This window comes from Electrona antarctica, assembly GCF_951216825.1.
Source record: "Electrona antarctica genome assembly, chromosome: 13".
Taxonomy (NCBI): Eukaryota; Metazoa; Chordata; class Actinopteri; order Myctophiformes; family Myctophidae; genus Electrona; species Electrona antarctica.
Genome location: NC_136794.1, coordinates 20,145,894 through 20,168,864, shown reverse-complemented (window position 1 = coordinate 20,168,864; position 22,971 = coordinate 20,145,894). Strand labels below are relative to the sequence as shown.

Below are 22,971 nucleotides of genomic sequence, written 5' to 3'. Positions count from 1 at the left end.
TCCCTTTGGAAACCACAAGGTGTCAGTGTAAGTTTACAAATGAGAAGGCAAAAGGAATCGTCAAGTGCAAATGTGCAATATTAAAATAGTTAAACCCATACCATAATCTGGCACTGGTATTTGGGTTAAAAATTAAAATAATTCAATGATTTAACTTTACTGTATTTATTATCATTATTTAGTCTTAACAGAACTGTACAATTTGTACCCAAAATGGATCATACAGCCCTTTAAAAAGTAAGAACATCAAGAGCAGCAAAATGAACACTCCATGAAACAAATTTTACAGGGGAAATGTTAAACATTTGTACAGAATGGTACTGCTGCAATTCAAAATTGAAAACATCTCCTGTACAGCATATACAATTCTTCTCAATTAATCTGCTTATTACAATTCCTGCATAGGATTTTGTACATTGTCATTTTTCTACATTTGGTTATTCTGTGCATTAAACATTAGTATGCTGCCTGGGCCTATATAGGACACTAAATGCCACTTGTATGCTAAACAATACATTCTCATGGCTAAGTGTAACTCAAATTAAAGCCTAACACTTTTTGAAAACAAAAAAACAAACATAAGAGCCAAATTGATAGTGAAATCATTGTAGACCTACATAAACTATGACTGTCCTCTCCTACAGTAAATGAACTCCTAGCAGCTCAATCATTTGCACCCTGGCAGGACCGTGTTAACCCATTCAGGCCTGACGTCGAAATAAAAAAAACGTTCGCTCTGAAAGAATATATATTCAAAGATTTGTGCCGCATTTTTACGATTTTCCAAAAATAGCAGACCTACAAGTTCATAGCGCGCCACTCGGTGGCACGCTATGAGCTTGTAGATCTGCTATTTTTCAATAGCTAAAGTATAACATAATGCTTAGTTAAAACACCAAAAGGGGTTCCCGCCCAAAATGGGTTAAAAGCTATAATATGACACAGATGCGTTCTCAGGTCTAAATGGGTTAAGTCATCTAAACAGCGGGGCTGCCAGGTCTCCCTTCAGCCCTTTAAGGCTTTTTTTCCAAACTCACCAAGTGTCCAGTCACATTTTCTTCAAGATTACTTTATCAGTTTCAGTGCTCTGTTAGACCTTCACAAGGTCCATTTTACTCATGTTCTTTTAAAAACATCCTTTCATAAATTCAAGTTCTGCCATTGATCATCCACATCGTGGGGAAACGCCAATTAAGACACCTGGCACGGCTCCGAAGAGGAACTGTCAGAAACCTCTTCACCACACTGTCCCCAAATGCGTTGCTCCTTCCATACATATAGCTGCATGGAGCCTGGCTGTTCCGAGTGCCCCTTATACCCCAAACCTGTGCAGGAGCTGTGTGTGCAGTCACGGGAGCAGTTGGCTGGTCAGTCCATCGGTCTGTCAATCTTTCCTTCACAGTGCAAAGCAGTCAATATGAGATGATGCTAGACATGGGCGTTCCCGAACCACCAGCACCCAACTGCAAATTCCCAGAGGAGCTAGACCTCCTCATATGAGGGAGCAGGTAGGGGTCACAGCCCAGCTGGTGAACATCGAAACGGTCTTCCTTCCTGTAGGCTAGGCACCGCCTTATAAAACCCTAAGGGAGGAGACGTAATTTTCACCACTTCAGCCGATATAAAAAAACAGCATTTTCTTTGTTTCGTCAAATATTTAAAAGGTAGTGTGTAAGTGATGTCGGTTAAAACAATATTTTTGGTTAAAAAGTTAAAGCTGAGGGAGAACTGTTACTGAACACTCAAAAATGTTATCTTACTGCACCTTTAACAAAGAAAGACAATTTCAAATTACATCTCGCTCTCACACACCTTTGCTTCATTACTGGTGACAGGCTTGACAGGGAACTGCACATCGGTAGCTTTTAGTATGGTGTTTTCCTGCAGGATGTCCTGTTGCGACTGGTTGTGGCCGAATGGCTGAAAATATTTGCCATTATTTGTTATGAACATCACAGAAAATAAACAATAAAAAGATTCAAGTAGAAAAGGAAAAAAGATAAGGCTTCATCTTTACCTTTCTTCCATACAAACACTGGAAGAAGATAACGCCCACGGACCACACATCCACTTTATTGGAGATTTTTGGTGGTTCTTTACCAACCACAAAACACTCAGGAGGCAAGTACCTGGCCACAGAGAAAAGAAAGGAGCCATCAGTCAAGGCTAATATTTCTCAACAAGGCAGTACTGCCCTCTAGGGGACATTTAATGTCAGGGGGAAAAAAACAGTAATAGAGGGTATGCGTGTGACATCATCATCAAACCAGGAAGTTATGCAGGAACGCCTACTGAGTGGCAAAAAACTACTTTCTGGCCTTGACAGCCCAGACATCCACACAGAAAAGTCTTATCTGATTGCATTAAACAACATTAAACAATGTTAAACTCACTTTGCCTGTTGCTTTGCCACTCGATGTGCCATTCACTTTAAGCATGCGCATACTCTATTCTAGCTGCTCTTGGATTTGTTGCTTTTTGAAAATAAATATATTATATAGAAGTTCAGTATATTAAAGTGTACATTTTCACAATTGTATCATTAGACTTCCTTTCATCATTTAAAATGAGTCAGTCAAGTGAAGCATGGGTTGTGAATCTAGTACTGCACATTTATTGGAGTAATTATGGTAGTCATAGCTGGGAGTCTCATAATAGCTGGATGAATTCCAAACTTTGGCCATTCATAAAACACGCTTTTCTGCAAATGCAATGGATTCCTTTTCAGGCCACCCAATTGTGTTCTCATATTACACTGAAAATACTACATTATATTATCAATTGCATGTTAATATACTGTGTTTACATTCATTTTACTAGTTTGGCTGGCAACAAGTTAAACTATCTATTAACAAAAATACATAAAAACATTTGCGGTTACATTTCCTGTGCCTAGATTATTAAGTGCTGGGGGGCATATTTTTATTCAGCAGCAACACTCATCCACACCAGTTTGACAATGTCCTAGCAGTGACTGGCACTAATATTATATCATAATTTGTTTTGTTGACCAAATCCAATGGATTCAGCAGGCCTGTGTATATTTTCAATTTACACCGCAAAATGTGAATCACCTTGGGGGTTACTTTAACTTAATATGTAATAAACAAAATCAATCAAGATCAATGTTTGACATTTGTGAATCGAGTCATAATCATCCATGTCAGCATCGCGTTTCATCTATGAATTCCACCCATTTAGACTAGATCTAGTGTATTATAATATCTACATGCATAATGACGTTTGGTTTACCAGTAGGTGCCAGCACCCTGTGACGTCAGGTCCATCCCATCTACACCGTAGTTGTCATCATCCATGATTTTGGACAAGCCAAAGTCAGTGATTTTTATTTCCCCACAAGCGTTGCCGTCCACCAGCAGAATGTTGCCTTTAATAGGGAAGGAAAGAATATATTAAAAATAATTATCACCCAGGAAACAAGTTATAGTGTGAACTTCAGTTTACTGTTCACCCTGTTGACTGATCACAATTTTAAAGATGGAGTGCCACGATTGTTGAACAGTCGTATCGCCTTGTGTCTGACCGACTACCGTTGTGGGATTTATAGTTCACTTCTGAACATTGTATGGAACATGTAACGGTAGTCGCGGTAACCTACAGGTGTCTGTTATGACAGTGTGATGAAATGAATGGATGTGTTGAAAAAACCTTTAAAAAAAAATCGGGTTGGTATGCTGCTCTGCATTGAATTCAACATACAGAGACGGTCCTGGTCGAGAACACGCATGGCCGTTTACCAATGGAGTTTCGTTCGATGCGGGACTACATGTTAATTTAACGCACTGAATGCAGTCTGCCAAATAACAAAATGTTTTAAACGGTTGTTTCAGCCCATCAATGTGTTTTTTCAGGCCATCGGAACAACAGACATATGTAGATTTGATTACTGCGACTGCTTTTAGATTTTTCATACAATTATCAGGCGGTAAGGCCCTCATTTATCAACGCGGCGTACGCCCAAAAATGGGCATACGCCAAAATCACTGCAATTTTCCAACGTGACATACCCTACAGTGTAGGGTATGTTGGTGTAGCCTACACCAACACTCGCTTTAGGTCAGGAGCTGTTGTACGCTCTGTCTGCACCCGTTTTCTGTCATATAGACAAGCGGAGCAGCATTATCTGACCAGCTGACAGGCATCTAAACATATTTATTCTATTTATTCCTAAAATGTATAGCTAAATAAATATTATACATGTAAAAAAAAATATTTTGTAAAGGCATACATCGACGCTGTGTCTTTATAAGTTTAGATGGTTAATCAAACAGTGCTTTACTGGCTCTGTTAAAACACGTGAAATGATTTTGACCACGGGAGCACAGTGACAGACGTCTATAAATAATCCCTGTGATAATAGAACATTTTTATTTTGGCATAAATGGACGTGTCGTGCACGCCTTTATTTCCAAGTGACATAACAATGACAAGCATTATGGCTTGCCCATTTAGTATTTGCAATGGTATAGGCGTGTTAAGGGCTTAATCATTCACCCATTTGTGAATGATTTTGAATGAATTTATCTGAATGACTGTTAAAGTGCTTTAACAGTCATTCAGATAAATTGCAGATCTAGTCATCTGGATCAGATAGGCAGAACGATTATGCAAGATCATTTTCGGGAGTCGGGGCCGCAGTGGGGGCCACCGTTTAAATCTTTTCATGGACACATCCCACCCAGGGCCAGCACACACCAGCCTTCATCCATATGTTTAAATGCATTCATTCATCAATCACTCAATAAACGTTGATTATGACTGCCTAGCCAGGCTCTCTCATATTAATGTGGCATCACTCACTCACAGCAGTCTCACGGGGATCGCCTACCTACATGACTGCTTTAACGTGCACTGCGCACAAATGGGTAAAATAAATATACGGTAGCCTACAAACGTATTCCATTCATGGCGATGCAACTGTGATGTGTGATTCATGTAACCTTGACTTGACAAAGGTTGTACCCACGGAATAATCCTACTGGCAAACACAGCCATTTCTTTCCAGCGTAACAAAATGCATACTTGCAACTTGCAAGTACTGTAGGTGTGTGCGTGACATGACAGGCAAGCGAAGCAAGAGGGAAACAGACAACAGTAGGCCTACAGCTATTTATTATTTAATTCATGCAGGTGTTTGTTCACCTTGCAAGTTGCATGTGTGCATCTCTGTGCATGTGTGTGTGTGTGGGGGGAGACATGACAGGCAGCGAGGCGAGAGGCGTTTGGAAACTCTTTTCTTAATCCTTATTGGCTTTTCATACGTTGTTTGGTTGTATTCCAGTTATTCATGTTCGGGGCGTTTCAAGGAATATTTAAGGGGGCATTCCACTCATTTTCAACATTTTACTATGTCATTAATATACCTTAGAGCTGTTGTGTGGAAATAATAAAAAAGTCCCCCCATTCTGTGTTTCCTAGAACTGGAGGTCTGAAAAAAATCATTAACATGGTGAATCACATCTTGATGATGTCATCAAGATGTGATTCACCATGTTAATGATTTTTTATCATTCTTTTTTTTATCATTTTTTACCAGAATGGGGGGACTTTTTTATTATTTCCACACAACACCTCTAAGGTATATTAATGACATAGTAAAATGTTGAAAATGAGTGGTATTCCCCTTTAAGGGTGTGTTATTTAAATGACGGTCGATCACTTGTTTGTGTGTGTGTGTGTGTGTGTGTGTGTGTGTGTGTGTGTGTGTGTGTGTGTGTGTGAGTGAGTGAGTGAGTGAGTGAGTGAGTGAGTGAGTGAGCATACCTGGCTTGAGGTCATAATGGATGATGGGGGGCTTGATTTCATTCAGATATCTCAGTGCGTTCACTATCTGCATGACAATGGACCGCGCCTCTTTTTCAGACATCAGCTTGTGCTGCTTCAGGTAGAAATCCAAGTCGTTGCCTTCGCAGTACTCCAGAACGGTGCAAAAACTATTGCACGGAGAACAGAACCAATACATCTTAATAATATTCCTCTGAATAGTAACAAGCCATGGGCATTAACCCAACTGTCTGGTCCAACAGCCACACTGACTGATGGATTCATAACTTCAACAGCCACGTGGGACTATTTTAAAATCAAATAGGATTTTTGTATAGAAGAAAATCCTTGAATGATGGCTGGTTATTTGCCAAAGTAGGGACTGCCCTACTAGCCAGGGTGAAAATGTAAACGCATTTGGCTGGTGTCTAGTTTCCCCACATTGCTGAACTGTGGAATACAGAAACTCTCTGAATAGGAAAGTAAGAGTGACTTACGTGTCTGTGTCCAGTGAGAAGTAGTCATAGAGTTTGACAATTCTGGGATGGTCCAGCTGTTTGTGTATTCTGTATTCTCGACATGCATGTCTGAAGATGAAGAGGAGGTAATGTTACCAGTGGCTTGGACTGAAAGGTGCAGGTACTTTAGATTGACATATTATCTAGACATTAAGCTTATGGTGCAGAAAAACAACATACTTAAAGTGTGTTAAAGGAGTTAATAGTTAATGGACCCATGGTTACGTGTTCAGTCTTACTTGTGGTAATTCTCTTTTTTCTCTTCTCTCCAGTTCTTATTGAGCTGGTGGATTTTCACAGCAGCATAACGTTGCTCAATCAAGTCAAAAGCCTGTAAAAAGGAGAAAAACAAAAACTTAACTTAAATGAAAAACCAAATTAAAGACAAGCCCACAGTAAATATTAGATAAATGTAGTACTTCTTTTACGATGAATTCAACCACTCACCTTGTAAACTTCACTAAAGCCTCCTCTCCCTAAAAGGTGTAGGAGCAGATACCTCTCATTCAGTGTTGGGTGGTCTTTGAATCTTTTGTTTTTTTTGGAGGGGGGCAGACAGATAAAGACTTAAATGAGAATTTATAAGAAAAAAAAACATACATAGCACATCTTCAAGTATTCGTTCCATATCCATTTGTAACTGAGATTGCAGATTCAGATTGTAACTGAGATACTAGAGGTTTGGGGCGACAGCACTACAGACTGTGCCACCGTGCCCCCCATTTTTAAGATAGGATTAACCACAAATGGACTGTACATTTCCAGGATTTCACTGTGTAGGTATGGTAATTCCAATATTTGACAAATCCGCCTGGGTGACGGCAAACTGCTGGGCAAGCGCAGGCGCTTTGGCATGGGGGGGGGGGGGGGGGGGGGGTCAGATCAACATATGGAATTAATTATGTACTGGCCATATATGGAGTGTTTCTTGAGTGTACAGGGTTTGACGAGATCAGATCAACATATGGAATGTCAGAACAGGTCGGCTCCATATATGGAGATCTAAGGGTGGCAGCAGGGGCAGTGTCTTAAGTGTACAGGGTTTGATGAGGGCCCAGGTAGGGCCGGGCCTAAATTTTCGGGCCTGTTGAGAACTCTAGTTTTCGCCGGCTGCCGGGTGCAAGTGCACTAATAACTTTGGGGCGGGCCCATCAAGAGTTTGAATGGACAGGTATCAGTCAAAAGGGAGACATCGAAGAGAAAGGATGGATGGGGAAGGATCAATATATGGAATGTCAGAACAGGTTAGCTCCATTATGGAGATATAAGGGTTTGAGGTCAGTTGCTGGCCAATATTGATGACATCAGGGATCTCCATCCCTGATGACGTCACGTGATGTCACACGGTAAATGGTGCATTTATATAGCGCCTTTATCCAAGGTGCTTTACAGAGATTGTGCATTACATTCACCCATTCACACACACATTCATACACAGATGGCGGCGGAAACCATGCAAGGCAGACATCAGGAGCAATTAGGGGTTCAGTGTCTTGCTCAAGGACACTTCGACAGCAACTCTGTGGGAGCCCGGGTTCGAACTGACAACCTTACGGTTACCATCCAGCCACTCTACCCCTGAGCCACCGCCGCCCCGGCACGACGGCATGACCATATATGGAGGCGTGGGGTGGGTGACGGACGGACTGACGAGAAATGCACATTTTCATAGTAAATGCGACCTGCGCTCACAATTTTAAAATCACTTTGACCGTTGGCCCTGTGCATACAGTACATCCAGACCTGACGTCAGTGCAGAGACGCAGACTCACTGTGAGCTGTCTTCATTATTTATTCTCTTCAGTTCCCGAATGTGAAGGTTGCGCACTCTTTCCAGACGCTCCAACTCTGCCTGGATCTCAGCCTCCTCCTATAAATGATTCAAACACGCAAACAGACATACAAGCAAAACATCAGACCTCATCAAACACCCCATCTAGTCTATGACTAGTTCTGTATTCAATATTAATGGCAGAATTGGTACGGTCTGCTGAGGGGCTGTCACTGATGCTTATTCATGGGGAAAAACAAATTCTCAAAAGAGATCCACACTAAAGTATTGATCAACTTGTGAGTATTCAGTGACTCAATCAGTTCTAAACCATTGCCCTTGTTCAAATAAAGATTAGCAAGTTCATCGACCTAAAACCCCAACAAGCCTTATGTCTTAAGTTGTCTTATTGTGAAGTTACCCTTCTTTACTCCAATACTGGTATCTGTACCGTTTTACTACCTCTGCAGCCTGAATATCCCTTAAGTGAGCAATATAGGTATATATCCAACATCAATGTCCCTATGTCCATCTATAATGGATACAAACGATATAAAGCTGTGTTTACACAACAATGTCAGTCAGTACATTGCTGGGCTGGCTATAAAATTAAGATAAATGGCAGGCATAGGTAGGGTAGGGCGAGGAAAGAGTAATTCACATATCATCCTCTAGAAGTGACCAAGTACGTGAGACTAGGCGTTTGAGGATGATCAAATGTGTGTATGTAAGAACAGAAACAATAAATATCCATCTGCAGGCTGGCAGACCAGCTAATTTAAATTTAAATCAACTCCATCGGTACATCTCCATCTCAGCCGGTCTCTGTCTGTCTCTCGCTTATAACTTGCATCATAGTTGGACACTCAATCACCATGCATGTACAAACTAAAAATATACATTAGTTTTCAGCTAACCTCTTACAGTTACGTAAACATTGTTCTTTTAGGACACACACACACACACACACACACACACACACACACACACACACACACACACACACACACACACACACACACACACACACACACACACACACACACACACACACACACACACACACACACACACACACACACACACACACACACACACACACACACACACACACACACACACACACACACACACACACACACACACACACACACACACACACACACACACACACACACACACACACACACACCATGTGCCATGGACAGTTTGACGCAAGGCTGTCTGAGTGACTAACATAACCAGGAGAGGATTTAAAAGCACGTTGGGAGGTTGATGGAAACAGACAGCGAGGAATCGAGGATACATGGTAAAGGTCAGAGGTCTAACGTTCAGAATCAAGAGCAGAGCCTCAGCCTGTTAACTCACGCAAACATATCATTTTGTTTGGAGAAGTTAGTTCATAGAACCAACGTCATCATGATACACTGTCATGATGATGGATCGTTCAATAATGTAGTGAATTAACACTTTCAGGTTCCACACTTATTTAACTCTGTACAATATTGGCCCTTTATGGTGCTACCTCCATTCATGCTTCAAGAATAAACTCTTTTTAAAAGTGGCTAGGTTCAGAATTCGACTAACCTTCTTAATATGTCCAAGGCGGAGTTTGAATATTTCTTCCTGCTCGTGGTACTCAGCTAGAGTCAACCTTTGGAAAGGAGTATATGAAAAACACTTAATATCTTCCAGTGTAGACATTTACTTTACAAAAAGTTAATACAACTACCCTGTGGCTGTTTGGTAGAAATTTGGCTTGAGGGATATCTCTCTCTCAGATTTAATCTTTACTAAGCCACCACACAGGGTTAATTGTTTCTTTATTGACCATCACAATTCAACAGGATATAAACCAAGAACAATGTAAATACTGTATAAGTACAGTATGATGTTGGCTGGATAGTGTCGATTTGTCTTATAGCCATGGTATTGCCAAGGCCTAAACTCACAGCTGAGGTAGACTGGGCTTTACAAAGGGGTCGCTTTCTGATCCATTCACTGCCTTGGTTTTGCGTTGCTTTGGCTCAGAATTTGTGGTTGGTGATTGAGAACTGCTGGAGGACGGGGGTTTCCTCTTGACAAGGAGCTTTCTCTGCCTCTCTATTTCCTCCCTCTGTTGGTTTATCCACTCTTGCTGTCTGTGGATACAATAATATTTAGGAGGGGACACACCCACGGTTAACGTCTTAAAATATTAAAGAGTACAGCATTTGCAGTGCACCTAATTGGAAAAAGCCCAAATAAGTCTGGATCAGCAAAACAATTAAAAAGATGAAAAGCACTTCCTAACAGTAATGGACCAATTCTTTCCAAGAAAAATCTAAACCTCAATCTTATTTAAGAGGGTCTTACTTGACAAGGTTTTGGAAAGCATAGCCATCAGACCACTGTTCTGTGAAGGATGCTCCATGTCTCACAGTGGTGAAATGACCCAAACGTAGTCTATCCTGCATGCTCTTCTCTCGACATGTTTGCTTCTCCTGTGTACTCTGGAAAACATCATCATGTGGTCATCATTTGGTTCCTATAATCAGATGATTATAGGGACCAAATAAGCTTGTATACACACACACACACACACACACACACACACACACACACACACACACACACACACACACACACACACACACACACACACACACACACACACACACACACACACACACACACACACACACACACACACAGAACATACCTTTTCTATAAGCAACTTCTTACTCATGGTGATGCATTTATTCAAGCGTTCCTTGTACTTTTCAAGTAATTTTTGTTGTTCATCTATCTGTCTCCTGAGATCACAATTTGCCTAGGTAGCACAAAACAAAAATAAAAACAGTAGACAATTACGTTCCTGATCCAACGATTGTTTCATTACATAATAAGCTTGTATACATAATTTGGAGATACAACCAATGACCCTTGTTGTGCTCAGTTTGTTGCAATTGTTTGCAAACTTTAAATAAGAAGCTTGCCCAATTCAATCAAGTAGATTATGTCACAACAGTAGATCAGGCCCAAGATGGGTGAACGGATCCCAGCACTATCCTTATCCTTACCCGTAGCAAATCATCTATTCTTCCCTCCTTCTTCTCCAGGTCTAGATTTTTATTACTTTCAAGAGCAGCCAACTTCAACCCAGTGAGGTCAGTCTGAAAGGCAGAGCAGCAGCACAAGTAAGAATTTGTTGAAAAAACATTATTAGCATACAATTAGATAATATGAAGAATTGATTAGAGACAACTTTTGAGAAGATGGTCCAAATATCCTCATCCTTACCTGAACACATTTGATTGCTAGTTGCTTTGGATGCATTGTATGGTCCCCAAAAGACAGACTTGTAGGAGATGAGCTATTTTGTCTAACCTGCAACAAAGAGGGCAATAGTTTTTCATGGAGTAATAATGGAATGGAGTGACAGAGTGGATTGTGAATGCTGTGGTGATCACTTACAGATGAACCCTGAGTGGAGTGGGAATGTGAGTTCTGGGGTGAGCGTATCACAGGGGGGAGACCTCTCACTGGACTGGACCCATTTCCTCCCTGGAACTTAAGTCAACAGGGACAAGTAAGATCTTTGCCTGCCATTTTGCAACATCATATGCATACAGCCTCTTTTATCCCACAGCGTTTTTATTTTAGGCCGCTTGCATAATCCCGGCTCGCCATGGCTCTACCCTCCTTATTGCCTTAAACTGGTACCTTTTTGGTACCACCTACTGTACTGTAACACTGCTGACCGCTGACTGGTCAGAGAATGCTCGCTAGCATCAAGACAGACAAACAGACATCCATGGCGAATATATATATATTAAAGTCTGAACGCAGCTTTAGAAATAGGGTGATAAGTTGAGTCACGCAAGAGAGACTCGGGGTAGAGTCGCTGCTTCTTCGCCTGGAAAGGAGCCAGCTTAGGTGGTTCGGGCATCTGGTTAGGATGCCTCTTGAGTGTCTCCCTAGGGAGGTCCACGATGCACGTCCCATTGGGAGGAGATCCCGGGGCAGACCAAAGGTTGAGATGGAGGGATTACATCGCCTCACTGGCCTTGGAACGCCACGGGATCCTCCGGAGGAAGTTATTAATGTTGCTCTGGAGAGGGAAGTCTGGAGCTCTCTGGTGGAGCTGTTGCCCCGCGACCCAACTACAGATAAGCGGTTGAAGATGGATGGATTGGGGATTGTCTGTGTTAGTTTTCTTTTTTTTTAAACATAAAAACGAATAATGTTGCTATATAGTATACTAGTGATGACCCCGTAGCGGATTATGCGACGCTGCGAAATAAATGAGTGATTGATTGATGCAACTTCTTTTGATCTCCGTGATTAATTGTAGCTTAAACAAAGCCTGACACGAGACTACAGAAGCCACTGCTCCATGATCATGAACTGTGGCAGTGGCCCAGATGACAATCATTTCATTCTGGATTAGCCTATATAGCTTGGAATTTGCAACAGCAATGAAAATGAACTTGGACTGCTTCCGAGAGGGCAGTGAGTAGGCTACAAGGAAAATTATGAATTAAATGCTGCGCTGATGTAGGCTATGAAAATGGTCCACAACACACTCTCTCTCTCTGGAAAGCAATTGATTGGGCTTGTTTGTGTGTTGAAAATCTGGCTTAGTTTGTTGGGATGGGTGATTCATATAGTGTTTTGCAGTACGGGTTGGGCGTTGTGGGTTATGAAAGGAAAAATAAAACTGACCCACGCATCACTACTACACTACTGTATAGCAACAACTACACACAGAGGTGTTCCCGGCTTGAAAAGGTATAACAATATAGGTGTTCCAGGTCTAAATGGGTCAATATAAGATTAGAGGCGATTCAGGACTATGTATGGAAAAGCAGCATGACTTGGGAAAATGAATCATGGCAGGAACATTCATACAGCACTTCCTTTTTATGTGTGAATTAGAAAAGATTTGGACTTACATCAAAATAATCACTAATCTTGGGTCCTCGCACAATAGATTTTCCTTTGAGAGAGAAGGCAGAGTATTGTGATTTACTTAAATATTTCGGTCATACTCCAATGATCCAGAAACCATATTAAAAGCGTGTTTGACAAAAGGAAACATACCTTGGCTGCTCTCCGACTGGTTATCAGGTTTCCTTTTCCTGCCTCTGGATGACTCCGACTGCTTCTTCTCAGGAGTCTTCAGGAGAATTCAATTCAACAACCATTACTGTTTAATTCTTTTGACTATTTGTCAATATACTGTCTACTGTAGCTACTCCTCGTACAAATTGTACCCACCGAATAAGCAGGAGAACTTCCCCGTTTCACATCGGACCCCTATGAAGGAAAAGAGGGGAGTGAGAGCCCTTTAATTTAATGGCAAAACAAATATTAACAGTCAAATCTTAGTACTGTAAACAATCTGATCACAGAGGCTATGATATGCGTTTTACAATTTGGCAATTAATTTACTAATGGGCTCTGCAGTCTAAATAGAGGAACTGCACACTTGTACCATATATGGAGCTGGCCTGTTCTGACATCACAATGTTGTTCTGACATCTGCATAGACTCCATATTCGGGCATAAAAGGGATACAGATATAACTGGGTTGGGATGCATTGCATTTCCAACTTGCATCGTGCCCAATGCAACGCTCTAGTTTCTTAGTAAATTAATGACTCTGATCAGGCAATGTACATGTCACATCAACAAAATAACTGGCATACATTAAGTGACCTTGGGAACCACCAATGATTTCCAAACAAAGCGCCCCATAGGACAGGAGCCCATCTCCCGTTTCTGTAGCATGAGGTAGCTTGATGTACAAGTACACCCCCTGGACATTCACATGGACTGGAATCCAGGCATTTGGTACTAGTCCATAATCTTCGGTATGACTAGGCCAGGGATTGATCTCCCAATCTAAGGACCACTAGGCCACAGAGAAGGTAATCTCATACATAATTTAAACCATAAAACAAATTTCAATTTCAATCCAGAGGCTAAATTAGTCCATTCAAAATAGTAAACAATACCACAATCTAGGGCTAGATGGTTATGGCCAAAATGATTATATTGAGATCACATTTTTTTAATCACACTTTCACATAAATGTGACACTGCTTTGACATCCATGGTGTGCATCAAAACTTTTACAGGGAATCTGGTCGGGACATTGTCCGGTTTTGGCCTTTCACGCATGTCAGTTTCAGATGCGTTCACACATGAAGGTAAATAGCCTGTTTGATAAGGTGAGGGCTGGAGTCTGAACAGTATACAGTATGCATACATTAGCTACTCCCATTTAAATATAACACAGCCTGAGGGAGATGCTGGTATCAAATGCATTATTTTTCCCTTCCACAGAAGATGACAGATACATTGTATTGCTTGGCATGGTCTCTCTTTGATGCACCCATGCACAACACAAACAACACCTTTGCTACCATAGTAGGCCTAATAGAAAAGTCCTTTTGCAGGGCTTGACATTAAGGCTTGTCCGGGACAAGTATTACATCTTCCCGGACAAGTGCATTAAAATTGTACTTGTCCGTTGGACAAGTGACTCTAGGTTTCGCTTATTGTCTGGCTTTCCTAATCATTACCTTTCCAATATTGTTAATAGCCCTAGAATGTCTGTAATCTTACATACCTTTCATGTATTCCAAATACCAAATACACATAAGTGAATGGGAAATGTAGTTGTCCGAAGGACAAGTGCCCCAAATGTCAAGCCCTGTCTTTTGCACACCTACTGAAATGTCAGTTGAGTCGAGCGACCAAAACAGTTGAGTTGAGAAGGGAAAAAAAAGGGTCCCGCACACCGTCTCCGCACAGACAACGAGCTACAACAACCTAGTTTTCATCTCAACGAGTAGTCCTTCGAGCTGGAAAAAATAACATTGGTCTCTGTACAGACAAGTGCACACAAGAGTTTGTATTTAGTTTTGCTTCTGAGCCACTGATCATGGAAGTTTGATCTGTGAATACTTCAAACTCAAACACTTATAAAAAGCAGAATGAAACAATAAACTGGTTTTCACTTAACCATGTCTCTCCAAACACCTTGGGAGGAGGGGAGGCTCTTCTCTCCTCGACAATAGAACATGTACAGTGGCTTGAGCTAAATCGGACATTACCTGGACTTAAGTCAAGGGTCCTACCAGCATAAAGTCTGTTGCAAGTCCAATTTTACTGAGCTGGAATATTGCGTTCATACATTCAGCCCCTCTGTTTAAAGTCTGGAAAATGTCCAAAATACTGCACAGTGCATGTGTGAAAGTCTAAATTATATTTATATTTTCAATTTAAGCTTTGTAAACAAAAATGTCCCCCGGCAGATGATGATTAACTTAAACATAGAAAGAAATGACTGACAATGACCAGTACCAATAATCAAATAATCTATGGCCCAACAAGGCCATTCCTTTTATGTGCACTGCTTTTGCTTAATATGGTTTGCAGCAGAGCACATTTTAAATGTCAATATCAGTCAATGATGTTTATTTAATTGCGGGAGGCCAACATTTGATACATTTTGCAGCCCTAACAAAATCTCATGCTGAATGTACAAACAACAGAACTACATTTTCCCACAAAGTTCCAGGCCCAGAGAATTAGGCCAGCCTTGTGCAGTCGAGGAATCTGCTGACAGGTGCTGGTGTGATTGAGTGTGTCACTGGAGAGCATCGTTAGGGAGTGTGTGACGTATGGGGGGCATCTGTGTAGGTGACATGTGTGCGCATTCAGCAGCTCGGTGGCAGAAGAGGCCAAACACGTTTTACTGTGCTAGACTCAGTTTTCCCTTCTTTCTCCCCATTTAAGAGACCCAGCCATCAGTGACTTATTGCACCAGCCTGGAGGGTGAACTAGACACAGGGAGGTCTATGAGAACAACACAGTAAACCACCGTACATGTCGGCCATTGGCTGCAGTCTGCAGCGGCACGCGTTTCATGGTGTGATGGTTCAGGACTGTTAAGGTTAATATCACAGATGGGGTCTTCCATCAACCCCCACAACCATGTCTCCAACTTACCCTGCCTCCATAAGCCATATCACCAAGTACACTAAGAATGCTATCATCGGCATGAATTAGCAGCGCAGGTATCCACTGTTAGACAAGCGAGTGAGAGCATCATGGAAGCAGTGTCAGAAAATGCAAGATCATGGTGTTGATGCCCTTAACCAGGGTACATATTGATCAGGGTAGCATAAAGATCTATTCAAGTGTACAGTATACAGTATACTCTGTTAACCCAATTAAGACGTGACATACTGCCCTCACAATGACACTGGCATTTTGATGACCCACCCCCACATTTTTTTTAATTCCCCTCGAGGAGCACTGCAGCAAATTGTTTTCTCTCCACTTGCAAAATGAAAATGAACCTTATCAAACAATCCAAAGGCAATGCTTTTCCAGTCAGAAAACAATGTCAGAAGTGTCCATGTATGGTCAACTATACCTCAGATTCCTTGTCACTTGAGGATCCCAGGCTGCCAAAGCTGTGATTTGAACATTCGTTGTTTGTCAAGCCCTGAAAGAGATAAGAGACGATAACTGTGTGGTGTGCGTGCGTGCGTATATATATATATATATATACACTTTATATAGATTTTTCTTTTCTTTTTTTATTATTACTTTTTGAGGGGCGCTAGCCCCTACTATATACAGCTTTAATGTTTGTTTTCCAACTATGCTCGTTTAAGAAAACGCCATAGACGCTAAAGAGAAATTTAATGTTTGTTTTGAGGACTAATATATATATATATATATATATATATATATATATATATATATATATATATATTAAAAAAACACACGCACACAGATTTATTTATTTAATAAAAACATTATCTATTCATTACTGAATGTGTGTCAGTCTGTCCCAAGTGGCAATTCAGTCAAACCAAAAAACAATACAAAAAAAGAGACAAACACGAATATATGTGTGTCTGGGTTCCCTGACTATCCAACCCATCGTTCCCGAGTAGCCCTGAGCCAGCGGGTACCACACTACATACTCTAACTGTTAGAGTATGCAATACCCATTGTACTTTGTTGTCAGAGTCTAACAAGTACAATGGGTATTGCATAACGGGGGAGGGGCATGTATTCCCAACTTGCTCTCGGTATACATTGTTCCTGACCTGTGTGGTCACCGAGTAGGCAGATGCCTATTGGGCGCCTGTCTAGTATAGAGTAATGATTCAACTCGCTGACAAGCAATATCCACATGAAGTTGGCGAGGTAGACATTACACGCATGCACTTACTTTGGTTCCCCCACTGGTGCTGCCAGTGCTGCCCCCTGTGCTGCCACTGACGCCGCCCATGAAGCGTGCTTCCAGCAGCTCCTGTCTTCGGGGGTCCAGGCTGTGCAGCTCCTCCATGTTGCCTAGGAAGGCGACAATTTACATTGTTGAGTGTATATTTTAAAGACTAGCCTAACTATATTAGTTAGTTATAAGTATTGTTAGTATGGTTTGATTTTACTATTGTCAACATCTTTTCCTAGCAGTAAAAAAAAACTACCACGTTATTTTAAAATGTGATGTCAATGTGAAGTCAAGTCAAAGTGTGAAAAGGAATCAAACATGCCATACTTTTTTTATGGCAAGAGACTGCAACAGCAATCTTACAACTGCTTGGCAGTGATGCCAGTTCTTCCCCTGTGAGATGGCTAACTCCCCTGGGTCTCAGAGGAGGTCTGATCACTCAGTGCTTACTGACATAACCTCTATTCTAATGAGAGCACCATTTTGAATCTACAAAGGGCTAGGGTGCCTCAGCACGTATCCACACAGTGCGGCAAGTAGGGGATTATGAAATCTTTTGAAGTGGTGAGAGGCTAGCCGATGACCAAAGAAAGTATATAAAAATGGATGATTTATCTATACTTCAACCATGTATGTGTACCTTATAAATATTAAATAATAGGCTACTTGTGGGTTCGTGCAGCAAAGGCCATGCTAACAGACATTGAGTAATACAAAGATTCAGGTATCTCATTAAATGCTGCTCATCTCTTCTCTGCTGCAGCACATAGATGTGTCTGACCTTATTTAAATATGTCGTCAAGAAAATGTAAAAGGAATACATTGCATGTGGACCAGAAAGCCAAGAGCAAACAAAACCCACTCTGGAGATTTGGAAACACAGGCTATACTAACATGTAGGGAAATACTCCTAAGAATAATGTGACATCATCAGCTCAGTCATCTGTGAGGCAGAGGTGACATGAATGCAGTACAATTTGGCTCGAGGGAGTTGACATAGAAATCACAGCTAATGGGAACCAAAACTCTCTGCTACATGATCAGCCAACAATACAATGAAAATGTTCAAATACATAGGATTAGGACGCAACTTATTTTCAATGTCACAATTAAATTGTATTTAAATCCATCAGCTAGCCTATACTATGACATACAAGCAACATAAAAAGATTCCCAACTTGAAGACATTACTGTAATAGTATAGTATAATGTTAATACATAACAGTGGCCAGAAGATAGGCTTCTGTATTTCACTGCAACATGAAGTAACTTGAGAAATGTCACATAACACTAACAGGTATGATGCAGCAGACCCAGAGTAAATACTCCACCTAATGACTATGTGTGGTCATAGCAAAATATCATTACACAGATTAGTAACAGAGAGGCAAATAAGCAGGTTATTCAAATCTACTTAATATTTCTGAAACTATTATCCTTCTGTTCTAAAATAGGTTCAACGGCATATAAACACCCAGTGAAATATCTACTCTAACTCAGTTCCTTCTAGAGTAGACAGAGATCAGTTATTTTCCACCATGTGGGAAAACTTTACCTACAAGGTGAGCAAGTGCATGTACACAATGCCCATTTCCTTGTGGGTGTCCAATTGCCAGCTATGATCAAAAGATCACAATCACTGCATTTCCCATAAGTAATAATCACATTCTTCCAGTCCACACTCATCCAGACAAATCTGAAGAAAATTGTAGGTCTACCCAAAATGTACTCTTTGTTATAAATACATTTTATTTGATGGACCCCCTCCATTTTACAAAGCCATGGTACAAATACAGCATCTAGCCCTAGCTTATTCTCCTGCCATCACTAGAAGTTCAACATCATCAACAATCACAGTAAGGAATATGCATAGTAGTAAATCAAAAACTTTTCAGAGGCCACCTCTGAGATTATGTCTAGTTCTGCATTATTCATTGTTGACATTACCGTCCTCTACTTTAAACCAACAAGTGAACCTCAAGTTGACAATGCAAGCACGAGGTCCCCCATTGGGCTACAGGTTCCATCCTGGAGGCTAATCTTTCCGGTGATAAAATGGCCACCAACGTAATAAAAAAAGTCAACCAAAGAACAAGATTCCTCGAGTCTACAGGATCTCCTCACTGGTCAACAAAAACAACTTGAAGACCCCAACAGGAGCCCTCGTACAAGGTTTCTTTGACTATGCATGCACCAAGGACTGTCTAAAGAGGATGAGACGCGAAGACCGTACGGGCGACGCCATGTTGCTCCATGGAAGGAAAGAAACATGCGCAGTTGAGACCAGGAAGTTGTACATGCACAAATTTGGGCATGTACAACTTCCTGGTCTCAAGTGCGCATGTTTCTTTCCTTCCATGGAGCACCATGGAGCAACATGGCGTCGCCCGTACGGTCTTCGCGCCTCGTCCTCTTTAGACAGTCCTTGGCATGCACCTCTTGGTACCACAGCACCTCAAAGGCCTTTAAAACAAGGCTCCAGAATTCCCAAAACAAACTGGTCAGGCTCCTACTTGGCCTCACCCCCCTCACCCCTGCCCACTTTGACAGGCTGGAATGGCTTAGGGTTGACGACAGAGTACAGCATCTTGCAATGGGTCTGGTCAACAAGATTCAATACACCACCAAGATATCCATGTACCGGTCTAAATACTTCCTTAATGTTAACGAAGTCCACACCCACAACACCAGAGGGAGTGCAACAAACCATGTGCAACCCAGATTCGGCACAAACAAGGGACTAAATTATTTTTGCTCCTATGCTACCAAAATGTGTAACACCCTACCAACAGTCATTAAGACATTTGAATCCCTTGACTCCTTCAAAGCCACTCTCAAAGGGCACCTACGAACAGCTGCAATTCAAAACTGGCCACCATAAAATCGGAATCCCTCCCCCCTACCCCTTTTTCCCCTCACTGTATACGTTTCTTTTTCCTTTTTACCTCCTTTATGATGAATTCCTGTTTTGTGGCGATTTAGAAGTGTCTATTTGTACGTCTCTAAATGTTTTGATGAATTGAACAAGGTGGACCCTCTTATAAACAAGTGTAAGGCTTTATTGGGTCGTCCACTCAGTTAACAGTCTTTGTATATTGAGTTGAACTTGTGCTTGAAATGTACTGTAATTCTGCAAACTGTTAATAAATATTTCAAGCAATCAAACTATGTTCCACTACGTGATTAATAGCCTCAGCCTCCAATTTAGAAGAAAAAAAAGCTAAAAAAACATAATACTCTTTGTCCTATGAGCCAGCTAAGTCGTCCCATTAGCTAAGCCTTAGATTTGAGCAAATATGATATAGCAATCTGTGAAATGAATACCGGTATACTAAAATAGGTGCAACTCAATATGCATGTATTGTATTAACCCCAGCATAACTGTAGTGTACAACTGTAAACCATTAATACAAAAAATAAACAATGCATTCCCGATCCCGCACATAAGTGCAGTTGATACCAGACCAGTGTCTACTCTATAATGCTCATTTCACTTCTTATGTCTGAAATACAATACACAGCCCCCAAGTTTACTGGCCAGGAGGATGACAGTGTTTCAAACATGAATTGGGAATACCATATTCACAACTATCATCAAGCCCCTGCAGAAGCAAGCGGTTGAACCCTTAGGACTCTCGCTGTCGATGTCATTTTAACTCCATGCTGTTGCTGTTCGGCAGTGACCACCTGTTTATGACAGACACTTGGAAAGTCATTCAAATCTCTTGGGCATGAGCCAGCAGAATGTGATCAAAACTGTGCTGCTGGGCTTAACAAAAACACCAATCATGCAACGAAAAGAAAGTCATGTTCTCAAATATGTTGGCCAATCAGGTAATTGATTTCACTGTGTCATAGACAGTCTCGATTGATTTAAATCTATCAATGCATGGATGATAAATGCGAAGGAATAGCTATCAAGTAGCATCTTGATCGTAGAAGTTCGCCATCTTGATATTTTAAACGGTAAAGTTGTTCGTGTATAAAATACTTGTTAATGGTAATTTCATTCAACAATTGCACTACTAAACGGCAACATCACTTCGTGGTGCTTGCGTAGAGATGGCACATGCATGGCACACAATGGCACAGCCAGCGCAAAACACAAAGAATAGGGCATCCAGCACGGATCCAATGTATGTGACCTGACTTTTGGTGGGGGGAATCTAGACTCTAGAGTTCAGACAGCTACTTATCCCTACGTGTCAAATTAAGACACTGATTACAGCTGCCAGCACAGCAGCAGTAGCTGACTGTTCAAAGCAACACACATCCCACACATCCCCCTGTGCTAGTCTCCAGCTCTCGGCGTTGAGACTCACACAACCGTCAACCAGTGTCTACATTGTATTATTAAAGATAGGAAAGAAAACAGCACAGTTAACCTAGTATAAGTCTAGTTCGGAGCTAATGGCAAGGCTATTTTGGTTAGTTAGCTACCATGCCAATGAAAACGTCAACGACCATGCGAAATTGCTTAACACCATTAGGATCAAGCCATGGCATCGCAATGTCTGAATGCAGTGGTTATGACAGTAACCTGTCAGTTCTTTATGTACATTGTCTATATGATTAGATGATTACACTGGCCTGACCACAGTGACAGTACTTCATAGCTTCACTGCTACTAGCTGCTAGCCAATAGGCTTTAATATGGACTTTGTAGCTGACGTGATAGTGGAACATTGCCTAGTTTATACGAGTCGCGCAACTATGCCGCTCGATAGAAACGAGGTCACATAAAACTGCGAAGTGTCGACGCGACGAACGTCGACACTTCTACAAGTTGAAAATGTGTATTTCTTTGTCGAGCGAGTTACGCGAGCAGGTATAAATTAACGTTAGCCTTCATATAGCTAGCTACAACACACTCACCAGCTAGCCTGCTGGACCACCGGCTCGTCATTTTAACACCCTCTTATTTATATATTACAATTTTTATTTCAATGCAAAATTAAAGAAACGACTCATGCGCCTAGTGGTGTTTCACTATACCTTCCTTTTAGCCTTCACCACTGCCGTGATATGTTGATGAAAAAACAATCCGTGTTGGGGACGTGGAGCGCTGGGACCAAAGATGGCGTCCCCTCCAAACTTCCACTACTTTTGACACTCATCAAGGTACTTTTTTGTATAGATTGTTTTTGCTTTACTCCCTAATATGCTTCTCAGTACGTATGGAACCAACTAATTGACCAGTGGCATTAGTCGTATATTGGTACAGCTGCTAGCGTCAAGTCGGATTAACTAATGTATCCTTTATTTCGCCACAAACCTCTTCACACCTCAGCAGTGCGTCCTAGATCCCTCCCGGGCTACCTCTACTGCCTACTTTATGCTCCGCCGTACGACGGTGTCGCGCACAGAAAAGAGACGATTTATAAGCCCACAACGAGTCGCATCCACGACACCTGTGAGCTTGTAGAGTGGCTATTTTCAGCGCGCTAAACAGTCGCACGACGAAGTATATGGACTTACCTACCCTGCTCTGTGTGAGCAGTAGCTCAATGGTGAGCAGTGAACTGACCTGAAACGTCACCAACATCGTGTGCAGTTTTATCGCGAGGATGCTTTTTTTTGCCTTTTAATTACTACTTTTGAAATAACAGGGCCTTTAACTATTATATTAATCTGTATTTGTTTTGCAATTC

General features: G+C 41.4%; 1 protein-coding gene across 1 annotated transcript; it reads right to left on the bottom strand.

The window, feature by feature from the left end:
* Nucleotides 1-146: 146 nt before the first annotated feature.
* Nucleotides 147-22,832, bottom strand: tlk1a (tousled-like kinase 1a). Its single transcript, XM_079518901.1, is given in 25 exon segments — nt 147-1,583; nt 1,813-1,920; nt 2,018-2,129; nt 3,253-3,388; nt 5,785-5,954; nt 6,282-6,371; nt 6,542-6,633; nt 6,750-6,831; nt 8,075-8,172; nt 9,661-9,727; nt 10,026-10,214; nt 10,429-10,565; nt 10,775-10,885; nt 11,136-11,228; nt 11,356-11,442; nt 11,530-11,625; nt 13,011-13,054; nt 13,159-13,234; nt 13,336-13,374; nt 16,508-16,579; nt 17,318-17,439; nt 22,316-22,322; nt 22,325-22,352; nt 22,354-22,394; nt 22,396-22,832. Coding segments are annotated over 25 exon segments (2,310 nt in total). The 5' UTR covers nt 22,438-22,832; the 3' UTR covers nt 147-1,412.
* Nucleotides 22,833-22,971: the final 139 nt, after the last annotated feature.